The sequence below is a fragment of the Plecotus auritus genome, assembly GCF_963455305.1.
Source record: "Plecotus auritus genome assembly, chromosome: 7".
Classification (NCBI taxonomy): Eukaryota; Metazoa; Chordata; class Mammalia; order Chiroptera; family Vespertilionidae; genus Plecotus; species Plecotus auritus.
This window is the reverse complement of record NC_137774.1, coordinates 33,855,883-33,873,367: the sequence shown is the minus strand read 5'-3', so window position 1 is coordinate 33,873,367 and position 17,485 is coordinate 33,855,883. Positions and strand designations below refer to the sequence as shown.

General features: G+C 47.7%; 2 protein-coding genes across 2 annotated transcripts; both read left to right on the top strand.

Annotated features, from left to right (window-relative positions):
* Positions 1-163: 163 nt before the first annotated feature.
* On the top strand, positions 164-4,036 carry ALDOC (aldolase, fructose-bisphosphate C). The gene is made up of 9 exons (XM_080680771.1): positions 164-532; positions 1,621-1,742; positions 1,829-2,040; positions 2,155-2,209; positions 2,304-2,464; positions 2,577-2,660; positions 2,902-3,076; positions 3,209-3,408; positions 3,546-4,036. The coding sequence occupies exons 2-9, from the start codon at positions 1,631-1,633 to the stop codon at positions 3,639-3,641; spliced, it is 1,095 nt and encodes a 364-aa protein (XP_080536897.1). The 5' UTR covers positions 164-532; positions 1,621-1,630; the 3' UTR covers positions 3,642-4,036.
* Positions 4,037-6,738: 2,702 nt separating this feature from the next.
* Positions 6,739-17,119, top strand: PIGS (phosphatidylinositol glycan anchor biosynthesis class S). Its single transcript, XM_080677938.1, has 12 exons — positions 6,739-6,796; positions 7,078-7,217; positions 7,303-7,414; positions 8,901-8,990; positions 9,268-9,359; positions 10,698-10,905; positions 11,185-11,327; positions 12,267-12,381; positions 13,509-13,654; positions 14,469-14,569; positions 15,512-15,722; positions 16,054-17,119. The coding sequence occupies exons 1-12, from the start codon at positions 6,763-6,765 to the stop codon at positions 16,327-16,329; spliced, it is 1,668 nt and encodes a 555-aa protein (XP_080534064.1). The 5' UTR covers positions 6,739-6,762; the 3' UTR covers positions 16,330-17,119.
* The last annotated feature ends 366 nt before the right edge of the window (positions 17,120-17,485 follow it).

Below are 17,485 nucleotides of genomic sequence, written 5' to 3'. Positions count from 1 at the left end.
ATAGACAAGGCTTCATTCTCCAGTAGGCCCTGGTGAATAAGGGGGTGAGGACAGAGAAACTCTGCCCTGGACTCCCACACTTTGTTGGTGCCTCTGCCCTGCTGCCTGTTGTGACTGTTTAGGTGACTCTCCTTCATTAGACCAGGCTTAGTCCCCAACATCCAGTACAGTACCCAGCACATGGTAAAGGCAATTGTGACAGAAATGAGGGCAAGGCCATTTCCTGCCTCTGGGGCCCTGGTGGCAGGGCTCCACGAGGTGGGAGGGGGACAGTCCACAACTGCCTCCGAGTTCTTGGCAGGGTAGTCACTCCACCTCGTTGCCCCGCCTCTGTGGGCGTGGCCTTGCCAGGACACCAGTCCTAGTGAGGGGCGTGGCCCGGGTGGGGAGGTGATGGCCCCGCCTCCCGGGGAGTCACGTAGCTCTGCGGCATCCTCAGCCTCATTTACAGGAGCCAGGGCTGAAGCCACAGCTGTTTCAGACCTGAACCCGGGCTGTTCTGTGCTGCCGCCACTTAACTCGCTGCTCTCAGGTGAGGCCTGGGTGAGGCGGGAACTGCTCAGCGTCTCAGCTTCCTCTTCCTGACTCTTCCCCTTCCATCTTTGCCCTGCTCCCTGTGCCCTTGGATGTGCCATCTCAGCTCTCTCCTTCAATCTCTCTCCTTTCTGTCCACTTTAAACCCCATGATTCAGACCTCCCACAACACCCCTTCCTCTCAGCGCTCATGCTGGAACCTCAGCTTTTCCAATCCCAAATCTTCTTCTGCCTACTGGGTTTTTTTCTTGGGGTCAGCCTCTTCCACCAAGACCATTTTAATCTCATCTGCTCCCTCTCCTCAGCTAAGTTCCCTCTACAGTTCTTTTGCCTTCTCTGTTCCTCTGATCTAGGTCCTTTCTCCTAACTAGTTAGCCTGTCTCACTATCACCACCCAACAAATCTCCTGCCTTCTCCTCCTGCATCTCTCCCTCCCTTTCTCAGCCTCATTACTCATTCCTTTCTATCTCAACCCTCTGCTCCCATGTCCTAACTGCAGAGACATCAGGTTTGGGGTATGGAAAACTGGTTAGAGAAGCCTGCCATTCCTACTCCCTACCTGCCCCCCTCCTCCCAACCTTTTCCTCCACAAGCCCAGGAAAGAAGGGTGATGTGTCCTTTTGCCTCATTGTGATGGCTTGGAAGTAAGTGCACTTTCCCTAGGGCCCTGCTGAGGATGAGAAAAGGGAAGTTGGAAAGGTCAGGGCTTATACCTACCTGAAGAAGGGGCCAAATTCAATGAAAGAAGGATTGGCATTTTCATCTGGGCAGTAGTTTCATAAGAAGACCTGTAGCTTGAGGGCTACTTAACTCCCCACCCCCACCCTGCATCTTTCTCTTGGGCTGGGAAGGGTGCCCATCAGAGACAAAAGGAGATGTGGGAACTGGGTCCCTAAGCCTGTTAGCTGTCAGATAAATTGGTGCCACTTTGATGCCCAGGACCCATGCCAAGGACTGCTACTCTGTTCCCAGCCCCATGCTTACTGGGGAGCAGTGGGGAGGGCCATTTAGCCCATATGACCAGGAAAGGAAGCAGAGGAGATAGTGGGTGGGGTCCAGCTTTTATATCTTGTCTCCATTCCACAGAGCTGTCACCATGCCCCATTCATATCCAGCCCTTTCTGCTGAGCAGAAAAAGGAGTTGTCTGACATTGCCCTCCGGATTGTGGCCCCAGGCAAAGGCATCCTGGCTGCAGATGAGTCTGTAGGTAGGTGGGGGCCTGTGGTTGGTTAGGGTAGAGGTGGCCAGGAAGCCCTGGGAATGACCTTGTCACCCCTCTTTGTTTGCCCCCAGGCAGCATGGCTAAGCGGCTGAGCCAAATTGGGGTGGAGAACACAGAGGAGAACCGCCGTTTGTACCGCCAGGTCCTGTTCAGCGCCGATGACCGAGTGAAGAAGTGCATTGGAGGTGTCATCTTCTTTCATGAGACACTTTACCAGAAAGATGATAATGGTGTCCCCTTCGTCCGTACCATCCAGGATAAGGGCATTGTTGTTGGCATCAAGGTGCAGCCACTAACCCTGGGGGATTGAGCATGGAAATAGGTGTGTGTGTGTATGTGAGGGGTGTCAAGGGGAATCCTGCCTGGGTTCAGCCTTCTGCCTTTGTTTTCCCTTCAGGTTGACAAAGGTGTAGTTCCTCTAGCCGGGACTGATGGAGAAACTACCACTCAAGGTACAGGATGGGTGGGCTTTAGGACCACAGGGTTGGTGGGTGATTGATGTTGGCAAAAAGGGGCAGAGTGATGAGACCAGCACTATGCCCACAGGGCTGGATGGGCTGTCAGAACGCTGTGCCCAATATAAGAAGGATGGCGCCGACTTTGCCAAGTGGCGCTGTGTGCTGAAAATCAGTGAACGCACGCCCTCAGCACTTGCCATTCTGGAGAATGCCAATGTGCTGGCCCGCTATGCCAGCATCTGCCAGCAGGTGTGTGTATGCATGCATGAGGGGTTCAGATGGGTGCCCTGTGCCTGGTGGAGAGAGAACTTTCTCCCATCCTACTACCGCCCCTGCCAAGCTACTCTTCTCTTACCTGCAGAATGGCATTGTGCCTATTGTGGAACCTGAAATCCTGCCTGATGGAGACCATGACCTCAAACGTTGCCAGTATGTCACTGAGAAGGTGAGTCCACACCTGGGCACAGACACATACTACAGGGTCAGCCTGACAGGGAGCTTGTTCCCAGTTCCTGGTTCAGATGCAGGCACTTTCTCCAAGCACTTTTATTTTTTAATCCTAGAACAGACCTGTGAATCTGAGCCTGTACTGACCCTCACAGTCATGCCCACCCACCTCTAGACAGAGAGCATAGAGCAGTTAAGTGGCAGGGATCAGACCTTAGTAAACCTCCTGTGATCCTCAGGTCCTGGCTGCTGTGTATAAGGCTCTGAGTGACCATCATGTGTACCTGGAAGGGACCCTTCTAAAGCCCAACATGGTGACCCCTGGCCATGCCTGTCCTATCAAGTATAGCCCAGAGGAGGTTGCCATGGCAACTGTCACTGCCCTGCGTCGCACTGTGCCTCCGGCTGTCCCAGGTACCACCCTGCTTCCTAACTGACTCCTATCCTTAGTCCGATCCTCAGGTTCTTCTTGTGGCCTACAGGGGTCCCTTAACCCTGAAAAAACAGGGAGTGACTAATCAGTTAGTCTTCTCTTTTTCTCTCTAGGAGTGACCTTCCTGTCTGGGGGTCAGAGTGAAGAGGAGGCATCGCTCAACCTCAATGCTATCAACCGCTGCCCCCTTCCACGGCCCTGGGCCCTCACCTTCTCCTATGGGCGTGCCCTGCAGGCCTCTGCACTCAATGCCTGGCGAGGGCAACGGGACAATGCTGGGGCTGCCACTGAGGAGTTCATCAAGCGGGCTGAGGTTGGGAACTAGGGGTGGTGGTTGGTTTGGGGATAGTGGTGTGTAGCTAGGCAGGGGGTTGCACCCAGAGACTACAGCCTTTGGCATCTGTGGGCTGGCTCAGTCAGCTTACTCCTTACCTCCTCTCACTTTTGCAGGTGAATGGGCTAGCAGCCCAGGGCAAGTATGAAGGCAGTGGAGACGATGGAGGAGCGGCAGCACAGTCCCTCTACATTGCAAACCATGCCTACTGAGCACTCCATTCCACAGCTCTTGGCCCAGCCACTCAATTTTGCCTGTAGTTATAGCCAGGGCCAAATAGCTTTGCAGAGCAAAGATGCCTCCATCCAGCACTGAGTCATCTTCCTTTTTTCTCCTCCCCTTCCCTCTCCCATTGCTGCACCTGGGACCATTAGATGGGAAGATAGGGAGGCCCTCATGGCTGAGGGCAGGAGAACTTGCTAGAAGTCAGAGCAGGATGCCCGGGTCTCCCCTTGCCTTTGCCAGCTACTCTTCTCCTTGATGGAGTAGCTTCTCCTTGGGCTCTCCGTGCCTGCCCTTTCTCCTGGGATCAGAGGGTAGGATACCGGACCTGACTTATGCTTTGGGTACATACCACATAGCAAATAAATGATAGCATAACATGCTACTTGGTCTGTCTGTTTTACACATCAAATCCCCATCTCTCAGTTTCTGATCTCTGCTGATTGTCTGTGGGCCCTCTGACTCTGGAGGTGGAGAGGATGGGTTTTGATTCACTGGGTTTTAAGTTTATGGGGGAGAGGTACACCCAGCCACCATTCCCATCTCAGGCTCTTGCCTGTTGCTCTCCAAGGCTAGAGCATGGCAGTATGGAGGGCTGCAATTCTTTCAGGAACTACCATATCAGAAGCACTAGGCTACAGCTGTAGCAGGATGGAGTGTTGCAGGACCTGAGCAATTCCTGAAGGCAGCTTTTGTGCAAGGCCCCAAACTGGGACAGGAAGGGATGGGAGTCTCTCACTTCTCAGCTGTGTTGAGCCCTGCCAGGGCTTGACACATTTTGCTAGGGGGAGCCACTGGAGGACGAGCACCTGGACTCCTGCCCAACAAGGGAAAACCCCAAGGCTTGGGAATGCCAGACAGAATGGTATCTAGGAGGTTGCCAAGGGCTATTGTCCACTCCCATTTGGGATAGATGAGGGCACAGAGGGGACCAATTTGAGGGTCTGGGCAAGGGCAGACCTGTGAGTTCTCATGATGAACTTTGACCACTTGGCTGGGATGTGGGGATAGGTCAAACACCTAGGTCTATCTGAGCAGATAAAAAGATGAAAGAAGCTGCTGGATATGTTCTGTGTAAACTGGCGAGGCCATACTATGTGTAAAGTGCACAACCAATGCTACATATACCCTTGCAGTATAGGAATGTAGCCCCAGTGTAACCTGACCTTTTATTAACAAAAATAGCTACCATTACCTTGGCCTGTGTGTGTCAGTGGTTAGAGCATCAGTCTGAGCACTGAAGGGCTGTGGGTTCAGTTCCCAGTCAAGGGCACCTACCTGGGTTGCAGGTTCGATCTCTGCCTCCGAGGGGAGGGGTGTGTGAGGGAGGCAACTAATGTGTCTCTCACATCATGTTTCTCTCCCTTTCCCTCCTTCCCGTCCACTCTCTCTCAAAAAATATCAATGGAAAAAAAATATCCTCAGGTGAGGATTAACAAAACCCAAAAACAAACAACTAATATTTATATAGTACTTTCTATGTGTTCCTACCAGGCCCTATTCTAATCATTTTATGTTTATTAACTCATTTACTACAACATACAACCCTATTAAAGTGGATACTATTACAATCTCTATTTTATTTAATTTTGGTTGATCCTCACCTGAGGATATTTTTTCCATTGATTTTTTTTTTTTTTTTAAGAGAGAGTGGAAGGGCGGGAGGGAAGGGCAGAGAGAGAGAAACGTGGATGTGGGAGAGACACATTGACTGGTTGCCTTCCACACACACAACCTCCCCTCCTCACCCTCCCCCTTGCTCTGGGGTGGGGATGGAACCTGCAACCCAGGTAGGTGCCCTTGACCAGAACTGAAGCCACAACCCTTCAGTGCTCAGAAAGATGCTCTAACCACTGAGACACACATGCCAGAGCTATCCCTATTATATATATATATCTCCCAATTTTAACAAGAAAACAGGCACAGAGGGGTTAATTTCTCAAGATCACTCAGGTGAAGGCTAGGATTTGAACCCAAGTGATCAGAATATAGATTTTGTGCTGGTGAATTGCAAGTGAAGTCAAACTTTTATAAGTGAGAAGTGAATTAAAATAAATTTAAAAATACTGAATGAAATAAAATACTGAATGAGCCCTAGATGGTTTGGCTCAGTAGATAGAGTGTCAGCCTGCAGACTGAAGAGTCCCAGGTTAAATTGGATTCCAGCCAAGGGCACATGCCTGGGTTGCGGGCTCGATCCCCAGTAGGGGGCGTGCAGGAAGCAGCCAATCAATGATTCTCATCATTGATGTTTCTATCGCTCTCTCTCCCTTCCTCTCGGAAATAAAAAATATTAAAAAACAACAACAACAACTGAACGAGTGCCCTGGAGGGGTAGCTCGGTTGGTTAAAGCATCCTCCCAATATGCCAAGGTTGTGACGGTATGAGTCAACCAGCCCTGGCCGGTGTGGCTCAGTTGGTTGAGCGTTGTCCTATCCGTCAAGGCACATGACTGGAATGCCGCCTTGATTCCCCAGAAGGGGGCTGCAGGAGAGAGCCGGTGGATGTTTCACTCTCACATCCATGTTTCTATCTCCTTCTCCCTCTTCCTTTCTCTTTCTAAAAATCAATTAAAGATCTTTTTTTAAAATCAACCAATAAATGCATAAGTGGAACAACAAATTGATGTTTCTCTCCGCTCTCCCTGCTCTCTCTCTAAAATTCAATCAAAAAATTTTAAATAAGTACCGAATGAGCCAAATAGCTAAAAAGGTACTGCGTACCTACTAGCTCGCCCCCTCCAGGTTTGAGGCTTGAGAGGGTGCCTGGAAGAGGAGCTCTGTGATAGAGATAATAAACAATAATGGCGATAGGTAACATTTGAACGGAAGTTCTTTATATGAATGACCTCATTTTGGTAAATATCTCAGTTTTTTCAGATTAAAAGAGCTGCCCGTTGTCACCCAGATTAGTATTTAAGGACTGCAGGGTTTGCACTCTAAACCCCTTGTGAACCCTGCTCGCCGCTCGCCAGATTTCTCCCGCCTTTGCGACTGTAGTGTCGCTCAGGATTGGCCACAATCCCTGCCGTGGTCCCGCCCCCTCGCTGGTTTCCGATTGGGGGAGGCTTGTGCTGCTCCGCCCCACAGCTAGAGCCCTCGGTATCAAGCATGGCGGCCGCCGGGGCCGCAGCTACAGACCTAGGTGCGGTGGTATACGGATTGAGGCCTGCGATTCACGGACTGGGAGGGAGGAATGAGGGGGTGGGGATTGTGGGGCGCCGCAGGTCCAGCGAGGGGGGTTCGGGGGCCGTTTCAGACAGGATCCCTTCAGCCTTGGGCCCGGGCGTGTCGCACGGGGATCCCTACGAACGAGGGCCCAGAGCCTCTGCCTACGGGTTGCCGGGCCCCGCGTCAGGGGTGGGGCTGGCACCTGCGCCCACTTCTGGCGTCTCAGTCCGTACCTCCGTACCTCCTTATCTCCAGAGGTGGTCCGAGGCAAGCGCGCCGCCCTCTTTTTTGCTGCGGTGGCCATCGTGCTGGGGCTGCCACTCTGGTGGAAGACCACGGAGACCTACCGGGCCTCGTTGCCTTACTCCGAGATCAGTGGGCTGAATGCCCTGCAGGTGAGACCTTGACGGGGGAGGGTTAGGGGACAGCTCCTCGGCCAGGTTCAGACTCAGGTGATGGCCCTGATGCGCCTTCCCGCAGCTCCGGCTCATGGTGCCTGTCAGTGTCGTGTTTACCCGAGAGTCAGTGCCTTTGGACGATCAAGAGAAGCTGCCCTTCACCGTTGTGCATGAGAGAGAGATCCCTCTGAAATGTGAGTTTATGGGGGTTCAGGGCTGCCTTTCCGGTCTGAGCTCAGCCCAGATATGCATCTGGTAGGAGTGTGGGTGTCCCATAAAGATAGTTAAAAACTTGTGAAGAGGCCTCTGTGAATGAACAGTGTATTTGGTTAGAAGAAAAGCAACTTTAAATTCAGTGTTCAGCATTAAGGTGACAATTTTATTCATAAAACAGTATGCTACCTGATCAGAAATAGTTGATGCTCATTAGAGGATAGGGGAGGAAGTGGTATGTAATGGAAAGAATACAAGATTTGGAATCAAGTTGGACTTGTATACAGACTTTGTTCAGTTTAACCTTAAATGCTTCACTGAGTGTTAGGCACTTTTCTTAACTTAAAAAAAAAAGTATTTATTTTTTTATTCACTTAATTATTATTATTTTTTTTGTTAATCCTCACCTGAGGATATTTTTCCATTGATTCTTAGAGTGGAAGGGAAGGGGAGAGACAGAGAGAGAGAAACATCAATGTGAGAGACACATAGATTGGTTGCCTTCTGCACATGCCCCCACTGAGGCTGGGGATAGAGCCTGCAACTGAGGTATGTGCCCTTGACAGGAATCGAACCCACGACCTTCAGTCCACGGGCCGATGCTCTATCCACTGAGCCAAATCGGCTAGGGCTCTTTCTTTTTTTTAAATCTTCACCTGAGGATATGTTTTTATTGATTTTTGGAGAGAGAGGAAGAGAGACATTAACATGAATATTTGAAAGAGACAAAATAGCTACTTTTTGAAGCAGTATAGTTATTTTTCAAGAAAACCAAAGAGGATCAATTGAAAATCTGTTAGAACTAGTAACAGTTCACTGAAATGACTAGGTACAAGAATACACAAGAATCAATAACTGATAAATACCAGCACTATCTAATTAGAAAAGCAAGTATTTAAAAAAAATCCCAATCACAATAATAATAAAAAACATAAAGATACTCAGGAATGAATGTACAAAACTGTAAGAAAAGCCGGGCTGGCTTAGTGGTTGAGCGTCGACCGGTCAACCTATAAACCAGGAGGTCAAGGTTCGATTCCCAGTCAGGGCACATGCCCGGGTTGTGGTCTCGATCCCAGTATGGGGCTTGCTGGAGGCAGCCAATCAATGATTTTCATCATTGATGTTTCTATCTCTCTCTCCCTCTCCCTTCCTCTCTGAAGTCAATAAAAAAATATTTTTTAAAAAGTCTTAAAAATTAATAAAATATTCATAAGCTTTTTCTCCTTTCACCTGTTTGTGTAATGAATGTTGTAATAGATTTCCCTGTGGGAGAGTACTTCAGATTGAAGGCAGTGTGTACATTGTGTACATGGGCAGAGGCAAAAGCTGGGCAGGTGGAAGAGGTGGAGTGTCGCGTGTTTGATATCATCCATGTAGAAATAATTAGAATTGGCTATAGCTTCTTGGTCTTTCTCTGCAAACAATCATTTTGCTGTTCCCATGCTTCTCCCTTTTCTTCTCAAGACAAAATGAAAATCAAATGCCGCTTCCAGAAGGCCTATCGGAGGGCTTTGGACTATGAGGAAGAGGCCTTGTCAATGGGCAGTATGCAAGGTACTGGAAGGGAGAGGTCATACTATTTAACATGAAGCCCTATTTTCCCTTCTGATCCCTGAAGGTGTAGTTTTCATACCTTGTCTTAACTCCAAAATCTCTTTGGGAAAGCTGTGAATGAGATGTGTTTCATCTTGGGCCACTGAGGGCCAAGCCTGCCCACAGTGGCAGATGGGTGTCAGTGGGAGGTGGAGGGGTGTCTTAGGCACTCTGTGGGGGCCAGAGGGAGAGGGAATGGTGTTTTTGCTCCTGGTGCACCACCTGCTCTTGTCCCCAGAGGCAGAAACCATGTTAGCTGAGCCACAGGAGCAAGCAGAGGGTTCCCTGACTGTGTACGTGATCTCTGAACACTCCTCACTTCTTCCCCAGGTAGGGTGAGCAGAGATGCTGTGGCCTTGCCCAGTCCTGTCAGCTCTTCCTCTCTCTGGTCACCTCCTTGTAGTATTGATGTACATTTCTTCCATTTGCTATGGAAAACTCTCCAAATATATTTTTTAAAGAATGCTAATAACAATTTTTTTACTGACTCTGGTTTTCTAAATCTAAGACTTGTATATGGTTAAAGTTCCAATGACCATTTAAAGTGGGGGAAATAATCAGTAGGAGTAAAAGAAAGAAGCTGGTTTCAATGGGTTGTGAAGGAAACCCGGGCAATAATACATTGACTTTTTCATGAACAAAAAGGCTTGGTGGAAATTATACCATATACCATTTTCTTTATGAATTTATAATGAAATATTTTAAAAATTTTAATTTATTGACGAGAGAGAGAGAGAAAAAGAGAGAGAGAGAAACATCATTTTGTTATTCCACTTATGCATTCATTGGTTGTATGTATCCTGACCAGGGATCAAACCCACAACCTTGGCAAATGGAACTATGCTCTAACTACTGAGATACCTGGCCAGGACTATAATGAAATATTTAATTCTTATAAAAAGAGGAGAGAGAATTTTAATAAACATCTATGTACCCAGCCACAGTTTATAACAATACAGCAATATAGTGGGCGCTCCATGTGTCTCCATGGTTACATCCCACTCCTTTCAGCCCAAGGTGACCATATTTTATCATATAATTTTCTTACTTTTCTTTCAAGCCTTATCACATATGCTGTGTCTCTATAAACAATATATTTAATATTACATATTTTTGAACTTTATATAAATGGTATAATACAGTACATGTTCTGCAACTTTCAGTTTCCTCAACATTTATGTTTGAGAGAATCATCCATGATAATATGTGTAGCCAAGTCTAGTGCATTCAGTCCAATGTTTCATTGTATAAGTATACCACAATTTATCCATTCTGTTGTTGATGGGCATTTGGATTGTCTCCAGTTTTTTATTATAATAATGCTGCTGTGAAAATTCTTGCACTTGCCTCTTTACCCTGTGCCATTTACTTAGATCAAACTGTCCAGTTGTTTGTTCATTCTGCTTTTCTTGTTCAGCATGCCATCTGTTAGTTTCCAGCCTGAGAAGATTTATGTCTACTGGGAAGGAGAAGGGAATGGAAATGAATGAAGACACTCATAAATACCCACAGCTCAGACATGCTGAGATAATAGTTCACTGTGGATCTAAAGAGAGGGGCACGCCTGTTGGTCAGTGCAAAAGGCCAGATTCTCAGAAATGAATCAGAGTGCTTTCCTGCTTTCTTCCCTGAGCTATGGGCATTCTGTTCCTTGCTTGCCCCTCATAGGACATGATGAGCTACATTGGGCCTAAGAGGACAGCAGTGGTGAGGGGAATAATGCACCAGGAGGCTTTTAACATCATTGGCCGCCGCATAATCCAAGTAGCCCAGGCCATGTCTTTGACTGAGGACGTGCTGGCTGCGGCACTGGCTGACCACCTTCCAGAGGACAAGTGGAGCTCTGATAAGAGGCGGCCTCTCAAGTCCAGCTTGGGTAGGGTGACCAGGCTTTGCTTTGGGGCGGGAGAGGGGAATGAATTGTGTGGGGGCTTTGGGGCAGGAGGGGAATCTGCATGCAAACCTTTTACTTCTTTCCCCTGGGGTTTCAGCTTTTTCTTAAAGCACTCAGTGTTTCTCATCCCACTTTTATCCCCGTTGGTTCCATGATGACAATCAGCCCCATTCTAGAGGAGAAACAAGTTCAGCTTAGCCAGGGCACAGGCTGTCCTTCATCGACGGAAGCCTCTGGGTTCCCTGACTCCTGTTTCCATAGGCTATGAGATCACCTTCAGTTTGCTCAACCCAGACCCCAAGTCCCATGACGTCCACTGGGACATCAAGGGAGCTGTCCGGCGCTATGTGCAGCCCTTTCTGAATGCCCTCAGTGTCGCTGGCAACTTCTCTGTGGACTCTCAGGTGAGACTGGGAGCAGGCTGAGGAGTACTTTTCCTGGCTGCACCATCCTTGTCAAAGTCCATCCATATTTAGTGTTTACAAGTGTAGTCAGTTCTAGCTCTTTGGGCTTGCTGATTTGCTAAGAATTTCCTGTGTATGTATAAAGTTCTGGTGTCTACTTTCTCTCCTTATGTCCAGCTCAGGGAGTTTCATCAATGCCTGTTAAAAAATGAACTTCCTTCTAGCTTCCTCCAGAACTGTGTTCACTAGTTGTGCCATCCTTAAAGCACTTATTTAAACAACAACAACAAATTCCCTGAAATATGTTAACGTAGTAACAAAGATGTGAAGAATGTAGCTTTCTGTATCATACAGTGTTCTTTGAGGGAGAATGTGGGAGAAATTTTTTTAGGTCTTGGTAGTGGGAGTAATTCTGAATAACTGAGACTTGATTTGATTTTGTGAACACTGAGTTCTGCTATTCTTTGTTTCCCTCCTTGTTTCGGCTGTGAGAAAACCTAGGAAAATATGTGGTTTTCAAAGAACATATTTAGTGTTTTAACTTTACCCGTGGCTTTGTTATTTTTTTCCTACACCTATTTTCTCTTAGCCTGCTCTGATATTTCATCCTGTTGTAATTGTATCTTTTTTTTAAAAAAAATATATATTTTATTGATTTTTTTAAAGAGAGGGATAGAGAGTTAGAAACATCGATGAGAGAGAAACATCGATCAGCTGCCTTCTGCACACCCCCTACTGGGAATGTGCCCGCAACCAAGGTACATGCCCTTGACCAGAATCGAACCTGGGACCTTTCAGTCCGCAGGCCGACGCTCTATCCACTGAGCCAAACCGGTTAGGGCTATAATTGTATCTTTTTAAGGCACCTCAAATCTTTTTTGGGACAAAGTGAAATATAAATCAATAAACAAAATAACGTCTTCCCTTTTTGTTCTCTAGATCCTTTACTATGCAGTGTTGGGAGTAAACCCCCGCTTTGACCCAGCTTCCTCTAGCTACTACTTGGCCGCACACAGCCTCCCCCATGTCATCAATCCCGTGGAGTCCCGTCTAGGTGAGCTTCTAAGGTTGAGGGTCTTTCTGCCAGGCCAGGGAGGGACCTGGAAGGCTCAGCCCAGGGTTGGAGGTGGGTTGTATATAGTGATGGTTCCCAGGTTAGGTGGGTCTGAGGGCGTTGAGGAAGAGGAAGTGTTGGGCACTTAGGCTCCTTTGTCATGATACTCTGTTGACATCTCCATCTCCACACTATTCTATCCAAAAGCAATTATTAAACATGTTTCCCAGCACATTTTATAAAAGATGGATAGGGTGTAGGAAAGATAACAGCAAAAGTACATGAAGGCAGAATGAAGAACCTTGAAGCTAGGTTCCAATTTTTAATTTTTGGGGTGGTACCTAGGAAAAGTAGGTGTGACCAAGAACTGCAATACAGACAAACTAAAATGAGTATATCATTAGTTGTGGGATTTAAGACATCAGGGCTAGGCCAGGGTGGCCCAAAGGGTGTGGGAGGGGCAGTGTGGGAGACCTTGGTAAATTCCTCCTGTCTTCATTCAGCAAACCAAGTTCGAGGGGCTGTTCTGTGGCAGTGCTGAGTACAGAGATAGGCATTTCAGGCAAGGGACCTAGGAGCTTAGATGTAGAAGAGTAAGAGCACATAGACTCTCAGGAAGCTCAGAGAAGTTTAACATGGCTGAATTGTGAGAGGGTGACCAGGATAATGTTGGCAAGGCAGGAAGGCAGGCATCAGATCATAAAGTACCAGGTTGAGGAGTTTGAACTTTAACCTAATATGAATGGCTAGCCATTGAGAGATACTAAGTGGGGAACTGACATGAGGTCACATTTATACTTGTGCATAAAACGAGTTACAGTAATATGGGTGCAATGTGGCAGAAGCCACGAGAGCTGACGTAGATAGTTAAGGGAGGCCTGTTGGAGGAGGGGAGATTCCAGGGCATTTTGGGGCTAAGGACTGCACTTCATGTATATGGTACACCTTGAGAAAATGTTTAGAGGTTCTTTGCCATAGAAACCTGGGACTGGAGGATGTCCTAGTGATTATCAGTTGGAAAAAATGAGACCTAGAGTGAGTGACCGGCTAGTTAGAGGCTGATCTGGAACTAATATCTAGATCTAACATGTTTTGATATTCTGACTCCTCTTCTCTTTGTACCACAGGATCCAGTGCTGCCTCCCTTTACCCTGTGCTCAACTTTCTACTCTATGTACCTGAGCTCGCACACTCTCCCCTGTACATTCAGGACAAGGATGGGGCTCCAGTGGCCACCAACGCCTTCCACAGTCCCCGCTGGGGTGGCATTATGGTAATGGTCACACTATGCAGACTCCAGAACCCAAGCTTCCAGGACAGACATATTCCCTGAGACTGTTCTTCTGTTCCTCTGGTGTCCTTCATGGCCCAGCCTGAGGCAGGGCAGGCACCAAGGAGGTGAGGGTGCTGTGAGCTCGTGCCCCTCCTCTGCCAGCCCCACCACTTTTTATTTTGTCAATATTTTCTCTTTTTAAAAAAAATATATTTTTTTTATTGATTTCAGAGAGGAAGGGAGAGGGAGATAGAAATATCAATGATGAGAGAGAATCATTGATTGGCTGCATCCTGTATGCCCCCTACTGGGGATCAAGCCTGCAACCCGGGCATGTGCCCTTGACTGGAATCGAACCTGGGACTCTTCAGTCTGCAGGCTGATGCTCTATCCACTGAGTCAAACCGGCCAGGGCTGTTTTGCCTATATTTTCTGTAATTTGACCCTTTTGCATGTAGTAGTTTGCATTTATTGAGGACTCTTCTGTGTATATCTTAGATCTTGGACCTGTTTGTGGAAGTCTTGCAAAGTTTGGAACTTTGTCTCCCCTATTAGACTAGGAGTCTCTCAAAGGTAGAAACTCTAAACTGGAATAAAAAATATCTCTTTTACAGGACTTTTGAGGGGGTAACGGAGATAATTTATGGAAAGCTCCTAATAGATATTTTAAAAATACTAGCTATATCATCAGGTTTGTAATTTCTAAAGAGCACAGAATATGTCTTCTTTTTCTTTTCATGGTCTTCAGAGTGTCTGGGGCACAGCTGTGTATGGTCCTGGCATGATACTGAGGCAACCTCATTTCCCCTTGCAGGTATATAATGTGGACCCCAAAAGCTACAATGCCTCGGAGCTGCCGGTGCGTGTTGAGGTGGACATGGTGCGAGTGATGGAGGTGTTCCTGGCTCAGTTGCGGTGAGGTCCTAGGTGATGCACTTGGGGACATGGCCCCTGACTCTGACCATGGTCTCCTGGGCTGCCTGGAATAAAATCTCACCTGCCAGGGATATCTTGGCTGTACCTAGAGCCCTAGGAAGCAAGAGAGGTTGCCAAGGATCACTTCATCCTCCTAAGAAGAACTATTTGCTGACAAAAACTCCTAAGAAAAATAGACTCACGAATGTCAGTGGGATGTGATTACTGGTACTTAAGAAAAATAGCTGTTAATTCTTGTGCTAAGTCATCTATTTAAAAAAAATATTTTTAAAAAATTGATTTCAGAGAAGAAGGGAGAGGAAGAGAGAGAAACATCAATGATGAGAGAGAATCATTGATTGGTTGCCTCCTGCATGCCCACACTGGGGATCAAGCCCACAGCCTGGGCATGTGCCCTGACCAGGAATCAAACCATGAGCTCCTGGTTCATAGGTCGATGCTCAACTACTGAGCCATGCCATCCGGCCTAACTAATCCTTTGATAGTGGCTGCCTGATGGCCCATGTTGAGGATTCTTTGGACTGATCAGGAAAGAGGATTCTGATGATTTGCAATGCCTGCCGTGGGTGCAGAATTGGAGAGGCACAGCACACACATCTTGACAGAGGTGGTCCTGGATCATCCCTTAACTAAGGCTTAGTGGCCCCATTTGTCCAAAGAGAGTAGAAAGGGTGAGAGGATTAAACTAAATCAGAAATATTTTAGCCATGGAACCTTTTGTCAAATAAGATCTTGGAAGTCCAATATAGAAACAGGTAAAAGCTAAAACACTGGTAAAAGCTAAAACCCAAGAGCCTGAGGCACTTTCCTGCAACCCCTGTGGGTCTGGATAAGATTGAAAATCTTAGTTATTCTAGGAATCTTAGCCGTCTTCTCCCACCTTCTAGTCTCAGCCTTTGACCTTCTTCCCTGTTCCTACAGGCTGCTCTTTGGGATTGCTCAGCCCCAGGTGCCTCCAAAATGCCTGTTTTCCAGGCCTAAGAGTGAAGGGCTGATGACTTGGGAGCTAGACCGGCTGCTCTGGGCTCGGTCGGTGGAGAATCTGGCCACAGCCACCACCACTCTCACTTCCCTGGCCCAGCTTCTGGGCAAGATCAGCAACATTGTCATTAAGGATGATGTGGCATCTGAGGTAAGTGGGCAAGGGATGGATTCTGGGGCCCAGGATTGGAATGGCCATTGAGGGCCAGGGTGTGGTGAAACTAGTGCCAGTTGAGGTCCAGGGTCCAGGCTTCCTCTAGAAGGCAGTGCCAGCTCCCAGCAGGAGTCTAGATTGGGGGGATGTGAGATTTTAAGCAGGAACTTGGAAAGTCCACCATAGCCCTTTTATACTAGCTGCCACATATCCTGGGCAAATTCCAGGCAACCTGTCTAGGAGATGGTAGACACAGTAAAGCTCATCACTCCCCCACCACCTTCATCAGTGCCGAGGACTAATTGGTAATCCCCTGCCCCCTTCCTAGGTGTACAGGGCTGTAGCTGCAGTCCAGAAGGCAGCGGAGGAGTTGGCCTCTGGACACCTGGCCTCTGCCTTTGTTGCCAGCCAGGAAGCTGTGACATCCTCGGAGCGTGCCTTTTTTGATCCCTCGCTCCTCCATCTCCTTTATTTCCCGGATGACCAGAAGTTTGCCATCTATATCCCACTTTTCCTGCCTATGGCTGTGCCCATCCTCCTGTCTCTGGTCAAGATCTTCCTGGAGAGTAGCAAGTCCTGGAAAAAGCCAGAGAAGATAGACTGAGCAGGAGAGCATCTCAGTAGGAAGTCTTCCTTTCTGGCAAGGTGGGAGGTGTTTGATTGAGAGGCACGTAAATGGGGCCTGCCATGAAGATCTATCTCCAGCCTCCTCTGTTGCCTCTCCAGCAACCAAAGTGTAACACTCCACGATGGGTTCATCTTTCCTTCTCTTCCCATTCCTCTGGGTCAGGGGTCCCACCCCCATCTTCAAAAGATGCATCATCTGGGTCTCCTTCTCTGGCTTGAACTTGAAGAAGGTCCTTTCCTATTCCTCTGGGATAAGGACAGCTTGTGCTTCTGCCCTGTTTCTCACAGTCCTCTTGCACCAAGAGGGAGCATTAGGGGAAAGCCCTAGGTTGTTTTCTAGCCCCTTCCCCTCCACGCTTCTCTCTACCCCTCAGGGAGAGCCCCAGCACTGCTCTTATGGAAGGGGCCAGGCACAGGTCACCTCTGGGGTCTTCTCATTTACTCCCTTCCCTCCTGTCTAGCTATGCCTGTTGGGCACAGCTGATGCTGTGTGGCAGAGGTTCCCTTCACCCTTCCATAGAGGCAGTGTGGTGCAGTGGAGAAAGTTCCAGACTTGGGATAAAACCTGCCTGAATTCAAACCCTGGTTTCTGTACTTATCAAAAGGGGAGTTCTGAATAAGCTACTTAATCTCTCTGAGCCTCAGTTTTTCATTTGTTAAAGTAACACCAATGATACCTCCCTTACAAGGTGGTTGTAAGGATTAAATGTGATAAGCATTTGAAAGCGGTATATTGGCTCTCAATAAACATTGAATGTGAATTGGAATGATATGAAGTATGAGCATAGCTTTTGTTCCTCATTCATGTGTAAGTGATGGTTTCCTAGTATCTATTCTCACAGGGTCACCTTGCTTTCACCTGGCCATATGTCCTTCCTGCCTCCCTGTCCTGGAGGGTCCTGTGGTGACTTAGTGAGCTAGACAGTTGTGCCTCGGCATGATCAGGTTTGCCCAACAAGTCCGTTAACATCTACTTCTGCTTTTTTAGCAAGGGGTCTGGGAGGGAATGGCTTGTACCAGTGTAAGACCTCTGATACTAACTCATTCATAAATTAAAAAAAAATATATATATAGTGCCCTGGCTGGGTAGCTCAGTTGGTTAGAGTGTTGTTCCAATATGCCAAGGTTGAGGG